Below are 13,094 nucleotides of genomic sequence, written 5' to 3'. Positions count from 1 at the left end.
CTCAGTTTCAGGGTCTTGACAATCTTCTTATAGCCTAGGCCAGTGATGGCGAACCTTGGCACCCGAGATGTTTTGGAACTACATTTTCCATGATGCTCATGCGCTCTGCAGTGTAGTTGAGCATCATGGGAACTGTAGTTTCAAAACATCTGGGGTGCCAAGGCTCGCCATCACTGGCATAGGCCATCTTTGTGTAGAGCAACAATTATTTTTTCAGATCCTCAGAGTCTTTTGTCATGAGGTGCCATGTTGAACTTCCAGTGACCAGTATGAGTGAGTGAGTGAGAGCGATAACATCAAATTTAACAGACCTGCTCCCCATTCACACCTGAGACCTTGTAAGACTAATGAGTTACTTGACATCGGAGAGGGAAAATGGCTAATTGGGCCCAATTTGGACATTTTCACTTAGTGGTATACTCACTTTTGTTGCCAGCGGTTTAGACATTAATGGCTGTGTGTTGAGTTATTTTGAGGGGACAGAAAATTTACACCGTTATACAAGCTGTACACATTACTTTACATTGTATCAAAATGTGATTTCTTCATTGTTGTCACATGAAAAGATATAATAAAATATTTACAAAAATGCGAAGGGTGTACTCACTTTTGTGAGATACTGTATAAGCATGTAGCAAGTGACATCAAAACTCCTGATTTGCATTATAAATTTGGGTCAGATTTCTTTGGGCAACTATGTATATGCAAGTTGGGCCTCTAAGCCCAACTTAGCTTCTGCTACAGATAACCGAAGATGATTTGGGAACCATGAAGATTGCCAAATCTGGTCAATTAAGATTAACTCTATAACATATACATTAATAAAAATTTTCTTAGTAGCAGTTGAAATTCACTTTACCTGCTTTCACGCAATAAATTATGAAGGTCATCTCTGAAAGTGTCTCGGTTCTTCTCCAAGGTACCTCTTACATCATACAAGACCTTTACATGAGCACAAAGGACAAAATTGTTAAACTAGATAACCTTTCTTGAATGTCAGTGAGTGAAAAATACCACATAATGTGTGTCTGACAGTGAATTACACATAACCTGTCAGTATAAGGCAGTCTTGTATGTATGATAATAATTTTTTATACACTGCAGATAAACATAAAAAAATTACCTCTCCAGCATAGTGTTTTACACCAAAGTTGTGGACAGCAACTCTTGGCTTTACATAGAAAGGGTTGTTCTGAAAAGAAATACATACTGTATTAAAGCTTGAACGAATAGAAATTACTAACATTATCACAACTGTTAAGGCTGAATTTAAGGTAGGTTTGTTTTTATGAAGGTATATTGGTGGCATTGAACCAATGTACGTATGTTTGGACCTTACCTGTAGGATGCCTGTGGAAGCAGAAAATCACTGTAATAGTACTACTAGCTTCATAAGCTCATGAGAAATAACTGCCCTGCTGCTTAATGAACAAAGGAGGTCATCTGCTCAGCATGAGCACAGTTTTCTCAGTGAAGGATAAGTGCTTTCTGATTCGACAAAATGGAGATTGTGATGTCACTGCCCTGCCTCAGAGACCATTTAAGAATGTTGCATTATCAAAATAGTCTTTGTGTCTTCAGGGTTTGGCTATTATTTGATACCACGTTCTTTAGTGCCACAAGCCTTGATACACAGACTACCTGTTCTGATTAACATTTCCCCATTATTTCTGTATCACTATCAACTGGAATGATAGGACTGCAAAAAGAAGCATTCCAAAAACATTTTGTTAAATTCTTCATTGCCAATAGTACAGCTATATTAAATATATAATATATAAAAATAGATGAAACAAAGAGGCAAAAAAAACACCTACCGCATGCTGGTTATGCAACTTCTCCAATAAGGTGCTATCAGTAGCTCGAGGAAAATAACTTTCTTCATTGATCAATGCTAGCAAGCCAAGTTTCTAAAAAAAAAATATTACAAAACGTTAATTTACATTTTCAATTTTCCTACATCTATTCTATCTGTTTTTAGGAAATGTCAACATTTTTAAATATAGATTCCAATATAATGTGGAAAAAAATATTTGTGTTTGAATCCCATCATTTGATCAAATTCTAATGAAGGATATGCTGGAAATTATTTATCAATCGGGCTGCATTCCCTTTATCAGTGTATTCCTACACCAGTGGTTGCCTCTTTTTAGAATACATGTCAATGTGGGAGGGTGTGGATGGAGGAATCTTTTTTTATTTTTTTAACGTTCAGCATGCTGGCTAATAAAAAAAAATTGCATGTCTATCCTAACTTACTATATACTGTTACCATGCCTATGACTCAATAGACTGGTAAACATGTAGTGTATTACCTCTTAGGGAAGATACAACAGTGATTATATGTTAGGTTCTATTACTTTAAAGCCATGTTGTAACTATGTATTCTAAAAATATATCCTTTTTAAGTAAAATAAGAAATAAAAAAAATAAGAAAATGTAGAATATTTTATCTTCTATCTACTCAATAATTTGTTATTGAGGGTTGGAACTTCTGTCAGATTTTCTTGCCATCTACACCTTCTTGTTCTGGTGAAAGCTTTTCTCCTACTTTTTTTATCCTGGTGGCAAAAGGATAGGAAGTAAAAAGAAAAGTCTCATAATGGGGCCACAGACCGCAATAAAGACCTGACCAAAAAAATGATATACCTTCACCTCCCTACTCAAAACAACAAAACCTTGAAAAACATTAGACTGGGTTTAGGCTTCGAGTTTTATTTTCAACCTCTTGCCAGCCACAAAATGCATATATGTGGTGGCAAAGAGGGTAAGCTTTAAAGCCCAACCACAGCACCTAAGCATCCATGTCGGGCTGAGGTTGTATGGTGACAGTGTCCCAGCACCCTGCCTGTGATGTTCTCCATCACAGCTTCTGATCAGGAACTAGCAGCACAGATTCCCAATCATGTGACCACTGTGAGAGCCAGTCACATAATATAGAGGTGATGTCACCTACCAGGCATCGTAGGTCACTGAAGGGCCCACTGGGAGGCAGCGTGAAGGGCTTAAAGATATTTGCAATTGTTTTTGTGGGATGTGAGGTAAAACATTCAGCTTTACACATTCATAGGTGTATTCTAAAGTATTTCTAAGAATACTTGTTGCCTGCCTGTCTTAGGGTTCAACTTTCTGACATTGAACTAGCATGCAGATTACAGAGTGAAGTCAGAAACCCTGCTCAGCGCGCTTGTTTCAAGACTGTAGGGTTAATTTAGTAAAACTAAAGCGTGCAAAATCTGGCGCAGCTCTGCATAGAAAACAATCAGCTTCCTTTTTTTTTTTTTATGTCAAAGCTTAATTGAACAGCCAAAGAAGGAAGGTGGCTGGCTACCATGCACGGCTGCACCAGAGTTTGCACTCTCCAGTTGTAGTGAATCAACCCATGTATCTCTGAAAGTACTAAGGTACATCTAGCATTTTCAGAGTTGGCAGTGGCAACCTTTATATTATTTCAGTATAGGGCTAAATTACCACAAACCTGCAAAAGTCTTCTTTTTTTTTTAAAGAAACTAAAACTACTAATATCAATATGTTTTGATGGTGGCTTTAGTATATTTAGCTGAGATTACACATCAGGAAAAGTGTTTCCTGTTACTCATGATACCATCCTTATTTTCATTTTTTTATTCTACAATTGGTATTCAGAAAGCTTTTATATAGCCAGCATTTATTTTAAATTGTCAAGCTATTTATACCATTAAAAAAAAATTAAAGAAAGAAAATTGGCTGTGACAATATGTTATAATCATTTAATTGTATAACATCTGACCTGATTTGTTAACTCATTACCTTCCAATTTGTTCTACATTATCTGGTATGTATGAAGCATATCAGATAATACCAAAGTCCCTTATGTGTGCTGGTGCAGCATATTTTATGTCAGAGGTGTTTTTGTGAAATTATAATATTATTATGTTGAAACTGATCTTACCTTTTCTATCAAATCCAAGCATTCTCCATTATCTGTCCAGTCTATGGCTTCCCACACCAGACCCTCTCTAAAAGAAACACATTGTACTAGTTAATATATACTATTTATTTGAAGAAAATCTGTTTTTAGAAATGTCTGAGATAAACGAGTGAATACGGAGTGAATACAGTCTAATAGGGTTTTTTTTTGTGTAAACATGTTAATCCTTGCTGCTATGTTAGAACATTAACTACTTTTGTACACAGTGTCAGCTATACAAGCTCTATATATATGCAGACTGAAGTAGTGCAACACATTGATGAAGATTCACTGTTCTTTTCTCTCAATTCCTATTAGACAGCTCAGACTGAGAGAAGACAGATTATCTCCTTCTCATCTCAGCAGGGAATCAGGAGGGCTACACAGCTTAAGTTAGATATTCGATTTTCAGATAAGACAGTAGAGGGCAAACCTATGCGGTATATGAAATAGAAACATGAAACATATGGAATAGCAAGTAAGTGAAAACATTTAATATATATATATATATATATATATATATATATATATATATACACATATATATTTATACACATATATATATATATATATATATATATATATATATATATATATATAAACACACGCACTACAGCTTATGCCGCGTACACACGGGCGGACTGTATGGCGTACTTAGTCCGTCGAAACACATTTCAGCGGACAGTCCGCTCGTGTGTGGGCTTCAGCGGACTTTTTCAGCATGCAGTCTGGCGTACTAAGTATTTCGGATTTTTCGAAATTCTGTCCGTCGTACTTTGGTTTCAGCGGACAATCCGCTCGTCAGTATGCTAGTTCGACGGACTAAGAATGGCGCATGCCCAGAAAGGATTTACACGGCGGAAGGGTGCTTTGCTGTGTATTGGACTTCCTATTTCTAGTCCCGTCGTACGTGCTGTACACGTCATCGCGCAAGCTTTCGTCGGACTGTTTGGGTATCCGTGTGTGGTCAAGTCCGTTCAGTGGAAAGTATGACGGACTGTCCGTCGGATTGTATGACGGACTAAGTACGCCATACAGTCCGCTCGTGTGTACGCGGCATTAGAAATCCAGGTATGGTATATTTGAACCTTTTGACTATGCATATACCATACCTGGCTGATGCTCCTGGAAGCTGGAAATCACTAGACACCGCTACTCTAGTGATCTCCACTTGCTTCCAAGTCACGCGTGACTGCCTTACTGCATTTTAAATAGAAGAGGTTGGTTGCCCGGCACAAGCGCCATTCACAGAATGCTTTGAATTTTTCTGAACAAATGTAAAGCATTCTCTGAAGGTGTTGAGGTGGGATGGTGATTGAATAGAAATCTAATCTCTGCTGTACCCACATAGTTTATCGAAATTAGATTTGTGTTCTTTACATTAAAATTATTTTTATGATTTAATCAGTTTCAGGTTTTGTGTGTACAGTGTACTGTACTTTCCACAAAATTTCCTTGACATACCATGGGTGTATGCTGTACATCCTGGTCCTTCTTTACTGTCATGGCTGCTCAAGCGCTATTATTGGCAAGACCCATAATGAATTAGGATGCAGCAATAAGCATTATGTCTAAAATGTGTTCCCTCTCTCATCTTTTGAGTTCTTCTGAACTTTAAAGTAACCATTTCCATCTCCCTGAACTCACAATAAAAATGATATGCTCAACTTTTCATTCAAGTCATTATCTGCATAAAATTTCCATGGGACCTGGGGCTTCCTGGGTGCTTTGGAAAATGTTAAAAGGAGCTTGCAGGCACCCGAGAATACCTGCACTTAATTCAGACTGCCATTTTACTTAGTCTGATGGATTGAAAGGGTCAATTTAATATTCAGTTGAAGTGAACACAAATTGGTGAAAAATAAACTTCTTAAAGGGGAACTGAACTGTGAAAACTATGCCCAAATAAGACAAGCAGAGGACAAAAATAGTCATCAGTCTATCCATGGAGGCAGACATCTTGGTAGAAGCAAAGGATTACTTCCGCATGTCAGAGCCTCCAGAAAGGAGAACAGTAAACAGCATAGTAGTGACATAAACAAATCTCACCCCAATTTTCCTGACACTGGCAGTCAGAAGCAGCAGTGCCTCAGATCTCACACTGCAGATATAGAGTTAGGAGGCTGTATGCACAAGAGATCCTATGCACCTTCACATACCAGGAAATACACTGCTTTTTTCAGGAGGAATTCCATATAAAGGATACATTTTTAGGGTATTACTTAGGTATAATGAAAGTTTCTATAGGTTTCCTATAACATAACAAAACTTCACCTTTTTCAGTTTTACTTTAAAACAATCAGTTTTATATTGCACTTACCTGCTGTACTCTAGCTGCTCCAATGAAAAAATGTGCTTATTAAAATATTCCTGCAACTTCTCATTGGCATAGTTTATGCTGAATTGCTCAAAGCGATTGACCTACAACAGACAGCGAACATGTAAATCAAATAAATAAAAAAGTAGTAACAAGATTTCACTTGTATAAACACGTGTTAACTATAAATGCATGTACATATATTATATTTATCTAACTAGGCAGACTAAGCCAGACCTTATAGTAGAACTAAAGGCAAACATTTTTGTTCCATTTAGGATAGAGTAAAGCTAGGTTCACACTTCTGCAGGTGCTGAAGTGACTGTGTGTAAACTGCATGCTTCCCTGCATCCGCAGCAAAAACGCACTGCTGTTAGCAGAAACATTTTCCTGTGCTGGGAACTGCATAGAGTTATGCAGTTTCCCTGTGGCTGGATTTTTGGAAAAGAGAACTTTTCACTGCGTTTTCCATAGGCATAGCAGCCCATTAGAAATAATGGGCTGCTGTGCCTGTGCAAACGTGGATGTTGGGAAACCTGCATAGTGGGAACCTAGTTCTAGGTAGGGTTATTACCCCTGTCATGTTTTATTTTTGCCATCTGTGTCCATTATGGAGATTTCCTTTCACTTCCTGTCTTATAGTCAAAACCAGAAGTGGGAGGAATTCCCATAGAAGTGAGGAAGAGAGAGGGTGAATCTCCCTAATGCCGCACAGACAGCAATAAAAGCTGACAGGTGTTCTAATCCCTCTCCCCTTTATCCAAAACAAAAAAAAAAGAATTTTGCCTTTAGTCATAATTAAAGCTTACTGATTTCAAGTCTGCAAGGTATAATATTACTAAGGATGGTTGTGGAGAGTATAAAATCATTAATGATGATTGGAATGCAGAAGAAAAATAAAGGCAATGTTAGCCAGCAATAGTTAACTATCATTATATTATGTATCACCCTGTAACATCAAATGTGGGATTATTTATTTCTGGTGTATAAAATCATATCCTGAAAAGAGTGTCACTACAATCCTCTAACATATGTTTAATAGCCCCCCTTTTGACCATTTACCTGCTAATGTAGAATCTGCTTAACATGTATTATTGTACAAAATACCCATTATTATTAATGGCAAAAACCTTTTAAATTTTATATTTATTTATATGTATCTGTTAAAAGCAGCTCTAATACAAGTGCCATTAATTAAGAACCTTCATTGATTAAGAACCTCTGAACTATATGACACTAAATGCCAATTTGGCATCATGCAGGAACAAATAAGGAAATGTGAAAATGTTGCCCATGGCAGCCAATCAGGTGCTTGAAGATGCTTTTATAACTTTTTTTTTATGACAGGTGAAACGTGACCAGTTGTCAACCTTGTTTTCTTCTATACTTTGTATATCGTTATGTTGAGCTTTAACAAAAAAACAAACAAAAAACCTCCATCACAGTGTTGTAGAAACAAGGGCACACAGGGATAAAATAATGACATCAGAACATACAGACCTAAGACTCTTGCCTATAAGACCTTATACTATAATAGAATAATGAAAAGATACAACAGATTAGGGGAATTTGGTGTTCTAAGAACTGATATGTGATACTATGACAAATCCACTTTGCACTACAAGTGCACTTGGAGGTGCAGTCACCGTAGGTAGATCTGAGGGGGACATGCAAGTAAAATAAAATACAGTATTTTAGCTTGCACATGGTTGGATGATAAAATCAGCAGAGCTTCCCCTCATATCAGATCTGCACCTCAGATCTACAGCGACTATACTTCCAAGTGCACTTGTAGTGCAAAGTGGATTTGCCTTTAGTAAATCAACCCCTATGGGTCAAAATGCTTTGGCTTTCTAAAAAAAAAAATAGCTTAAAAGTGTACAGACGTAGCAGCATGGTGAATGTTTGTGGCCAGCTGGCCATAGACAGGTCGTTTTTTTTTTTGTTTCACTCAGTCACTGGGCTGAAAGAATAAAACAACTGGTTTCTCCTTTCACACCGTTTGTATGTGAATTCCCCCACTGGGACACTGTATTCTGACAGCGTCTTCTGGTCTCTTTTGACAGAAGTCAATCAAATGATTGATTTCTTTTGAGCAGTGGCAGCCATACACTGTAAAAAACTTGGCTGTTCCCTGCTGAACTGGCCAAAGTTTGATCCATCTATGGACAGCTTAGGTAGACAATGTAGAAGAAGTAGCATTGAATCCTGAAGATTAAGGAACTGGTGTCCAGAGACAGAGATAAAGCATTTGATTTACCAAAAGCAAACAGACTCTGCAAGTGCAGTTGCTACAGAGCTTAGTAAGTGAGGTAAAGACCCACTTTGCAAAGAATACCCAATTACGTAAACAGAAAAAAAAATTGCATTTTTGCTAGCACATGATTGGATGATTATAGTCAGCAGAGCTTCTGCTCATTTACTAAGCTCTGGAGCAACTACACTTGCAGAGTGCATCTGGGGACTGCTGAGTCACTCACACAACTCCCTGCTCAGGCTATATGCAGTACCGTGATAATGTCACATTTTTACATGTTAACAGTGGGGTTTTCAAAAGCAATTGGTGCCCACAAAGTGGTTTGTATTTGTCATGGCTATTGAGGAACACATTTTTATGGGGGTTTTTTTTCTGTGCAGAGCTGGGCTGTAAAGATCTCAAATATATAATCCACAGGCATGCATTACCTCAAAATTCTCGAATCCAAAGATATCCAATACGCCAATTGATTTAAAATCATCTTTTCCTTTTATCCGGCTGTTAATCTTCTTTATTACCCATGCGAAACACTGTGAGTAGAGCGCCATGGCCACGGAATCTCTGCTATCTAAAGCCTGGGATAGAAAATCAAAAAACATGTAAATTTAACTATTTTCCCACTTAGTTGGGTTTAGAAGTAAATTACCCAAAAAAAAATTGTGGGAGTAAATAACATTTTAGAGTCAGACTGCAAATTAAGTGTTGATTTTCAGGGTTAAGGTGGATGTTGCGTTGTTCGCGCATGAAACAAATAAAAAAAAACTGCACTCCATACCCACAACTAATTCAATGGAGACAAGATAATCTTAGGCAACAGCAAAGGTAATCAATTCTAGCGAGAAAAAGTCTGCATAATGTCAGCCTATGAACCACAACCACTATTTATATACCCTTTCTGGAAAGGGTTCAGTTTAAGTGTTAGGGAGCAGGTTAAGATTTAGGGTTTATTTTAGGAGTTCGGTTAAGTGCTAAGATATGGGGGGTGGGTGGTTTAAGTACTACAATAGTCTTAACAGTTAGGGATAGGTTAGAACTCATTACACCCCTTTCACACTGGGGCGTTTTTCGGGTGTTTTTCAGGCGCTTTAGCATTAAAAAAGCACCTGTAAAGTGCTTGAAAGAAGCCTCGTCTGCAGTCCCAATGTGAAAGCCCAAGTGCTTTAAGAGCCCTTTCATAAGGTCAGCGCCCGAAAAATGCTCGTAAAGCGCCGCTTAAACTAGCATCGCTTTACCAGCATTTTTCGAGCGTTATTGGGGCGCTTTTAACCCCTGCTAGTGGCCAAATAAAGGGTTAAAAGCTCCCACAAAACGCTGCTGCCAATAGCGCTTTTCAGGCGTTTTACACGCGCTTCCCATTGATTTCAATGGGAAGGGGCGCTTTAGGAGCGGTGTATTCACCGTTCCAAAAGCGCTGCAAAGAAGCTGCTTGCCGGACTTTTTTTGACGCCCTGCCAGCGCAGCGCCTCAGTGTGAAAGCACTCGGGCTTTTACATTGAGATTGCAGTTGTGGCTTATTTCAGGCGTTTTACATGCGCTTTTTTTAAAGCTAAAGCGCCTGAAAAATGCCCCAGTGTGAAAGGGATCTCAGTGTGAACGCACTCGGGTTTTTATTTTACATTGGGATTGTAGTTGCAGCTTCTTTCAAGTGCTTTACAGGTGCTTTTTTTAACGCTAAAGCGCCTGAAAAACGCCCCAGTATGAAAGGGGTCTAAGGTGACAGCATAGCTCAAATAAACCATAATAAAGGTCTGCTTTATATAAGCTGAAGTGTTTTTTTATCTGGTTTGGGCCAGCTCAGCTATGGCATGCTGAGGAGGAAGAGTGGACATAACAGAACATTTCTTAAAGCATTTCTATGTGGGTTCTGACAGGTAGAATTATGGGGACACCATAAAAGATCTGTTTTTTGTTCACATTAAGGGTTGCAAGATTCTAAGGGTTATGAGGATACTTTACATACAAAACACTTGAATTAGTGATTTAGCAAAATAGTATGGGCTCCCATTTTCATATTCATGCTGCCATTTTTTTCTCTATTAAATTTGAATACTTTTTTTTCTGACACTATGGTAGAGTATGATGTACACTTGCCTGCTCTACGCTGAGTGGTGTGGAGATCTCTTCTCCCCTAAGGATCATGGATCTATGGGTCAGTGCTTCTGTTAGCTGCTCTGGGTCCAGCCCCAGCAACTCGGCAGTTCTCCCCAGTGCTGAAAACATAAAAAAGCTGATTGTAATCATATATGGTTCACAGACACACAAGCCAAAAGCAAATAAGTTGTAGAATTTAATTTCTCCCCACTACATTCATGCTAAAAAGATCAGTTTGTTGATTCATTTAGGTGTGTGTGTGTGTGTGTGTGTGTGTGTGTGGGGGGGGGGGGTTCATTGATACCTGGCATCAATTCAGCAAAGAACTACTGTCTCTCCCCAAAAATAAGACCTATCTTGATTTTCTAGGATGGCTGCAATATAAGCCCTTCCCTGAAAATAAGCCCTTGTTAAAGTCCTTGTAAAATCATGTAATCCACACTGTAAAAGGATTATATAATGTCTAGTGTGTGTCTTTATGTAACATTATTGTAGAAAATTAATTTATTTACAGCACTGCTGGGCATGTAATGTGACCCACCGGAGCTCTCCACTTCCCCTCCTGGCTGACGTTAATGGCCCCTCCCTCTGCAGTGTTCAGAGCAGGGCTGATGTCAGCGGGGATCTCCCTCAGCAGTGGAAGAAGAGCTCCGGCAGGTCATGTGAGAACCCAGCAACTCTGTAAATAAGGTATTTTCTACAATGTTACATCAGCGGATTAAATGATTTTAAAAGGACTTAAACTTATTTTGGGGATTACAGAGATGCTGACTCTTGAGCTAAATGCCTATTGCATTTTTTGCAGCCAAAATTAATATAAGACCCGGTTTTATTTTTGGGGAAACACGATATTGGCCATAAATGTTAAACATATTTATTATATAATCAAATTCATTTTACATGCTAAACATTTTTATTCAGTTTAATATGATAATATCATAAGCCACTATTTATAAAAAAAAATTAATCTCAATTTAAAGCAGAGGTCTGCTACACTCCTGCAAAAATTAAAAGCCAGCAGCTACACATACTGTAGCTGCTGACTTTTAATAAAAGGACACTTACTGCCGCGTACACACGAGCGGACTGTATGGCGTACTTAGTCCGCCGAAACACATTTCAGCGGACAGTCCGCTCGTGTGTGGGCTTCAGCGGAATTTTTCAGCGTGCAGTCCGGCGTACTAAGAATTTCGGTTTTTTCGAAATTCTGTCCGTCGTACTCGCATTTCGGCGGACAATCCGGCCGTGTGTATGCCAGTCCGCCGTACTTTTGAAATGAGCGGACTTTTCCCGCCCAGAGAAAAGTCCGCTCATTTCGAGCGGGTATCCAGGTAGGCGGGGCCCGCGAAGGAGACGTCGCTGACCCCGCCGCCTGGTATGGACTTAAAGGGGAACCCCAACGCCGAAAAAAATCGGCGTGGGGGTCCCCCCCCAAGTCCACAACAGACCCTTGTCCGAGCACGCTACCCGGCCGGCCAGGAAAGGGGAGCGAGCGAGTGCCCCCCCTCCTGAGCCGTACCAGGCCCCCCCACCCCAAAGCACCTTATCCCCATGTTGATGAGGACAAGGGCCTCTTCCCGACAACCCTGGCCGTTGGTTGTCGGGGTCTGCGGGAGGGGGGCTTATCGGAAACCGGGAGCCCCCTTTAATAAGGGGGCCCCCGGATACCGGCCCCCCACCCTATGTGAATGAGTATGGGGTACAATATACCCCTACCCATTCACCTGTAAAATAAAAGTACAAAAAAAACCACAACACACGAGATAAAATACTTTATTGTACAGCTCCGGGGGTCTTCCGTCTTCGGGGGTCTTCTCGCCGGACTCCTCCGCTATCTTCTTGTAGCTCTTTTGCTAGCGGAGGAGTCCGGCTTTCTTCCGCGCCGCCGGCCTCTTCTCTCGACTTCGATTTTTTTTCGGCGTTGGGGTTCCCCTTTAAGTCCATACCAGGCGGCGGGGCCAGCGACGTCTCCTTCGCGGGCCCCGCCTACCTGGAGACGCGCTCGAAATGAGCAGACTTTCCTCCGCGTGTGTGGGCGAGTCCGTTCATTTCAAAAGTAGGGCGGATAGTATGGCGGACTTAGTATGCCGTATTAGTCCGCTCAAAAAGTGCCGTGTGTGGAAAGTCCGACGGACAGTCTGGCGGAATGTACGCCAGACTAAGTACGTCATACAGTTCGACCCTGTGTACGCGGCATACCTGTTCTGGAGTCCAGCAATGTCTGTACCACAGCTGATGTTACCATCAGCTGTCAGATGCTGTTGCCGCCATTACGGGTAAGGGAACCCAGCAGTGAAGCATTATGGCTTCACACCGGATCTCTATTTTTCATGAGCGAGGCACCGCTGCACTCTCCTACTGGCCCGATCACGGGGAATGGAGGTGAGAGCCAAGCTGCTAATTTAATTCTCCATGGTCGGGGCTTCCGGAAGTGGGGATGGGGTACCTGTCAAAGACAGGTATCAGCTCCCCCCTCCCCT

General features: G+C 40.2%; 1 protein-coding gene across 1 annotated transcript in view; it reads right to left on the bottom strand.

Annotated features, from left to right (window-relative positions):
- The window catches only part of MYO10 (myosin X), a 311,116-nt gene that overhangs the window by 117,534 nt on the left and 180,488 nt on the right, over nucleotides 1-13,094 (bottom strand). Inside the window, exons 11-17 of the mRNA XM_077492017.1 lie at nucleotides 10,615-10,733; nucleotides 8,952-9,098; nucleotides 6,270-6,370; nucleotides 3,932-3,998; nucleotides 1,818-1,910; nucleotides 1,124-1,192; nucleotides 860-942 (exon numbers count right to left, since the gene is read on the bottom strand). Of these exons, the coding sequence (XP_077348143.1) occupies nucleotides 860-942; nucleotides 1,124-1,192; nucleotides 1,818-1,910; nucleotides 3,932-3,998; nucleotides 6,270-6,370; nucleotides 8,952-9,098; nucleotides 10,615-10,733 (679 nt within the window). The remainder of the gene's footprint in view (nucleotides 1-859; nucleotides 943-1,123; nucleotides 1,193-1,817; nucleotides 1,911-3,931; nucleotides 3,999-6,269; nucleotides 6,371-8,951; nucleotides 9,099-10,614; nucleotides 10,734-13,094) is intronic.

Source organism: Lithobates pipiens, unplaced genomic scaffold, assembly GCF_037356315.1.
Source record: "Lithobates pipiens isolate NorthernLeopardFrog02 unplaced genomic scaffold, aLitPip1_a1.2 Scaffold_19, whole genome shotgun sequence".
Lineage (NCBI taxonomy): Eukaryota > Metazoa > Chordata > Amphibia > Anura > Ranidae > Lithobates > Lithobates pipiens.
Note: the sequence above shows the minus strand (reverse complement) of the source record. Positions and strands in the feature narration are given on the sequence as shown.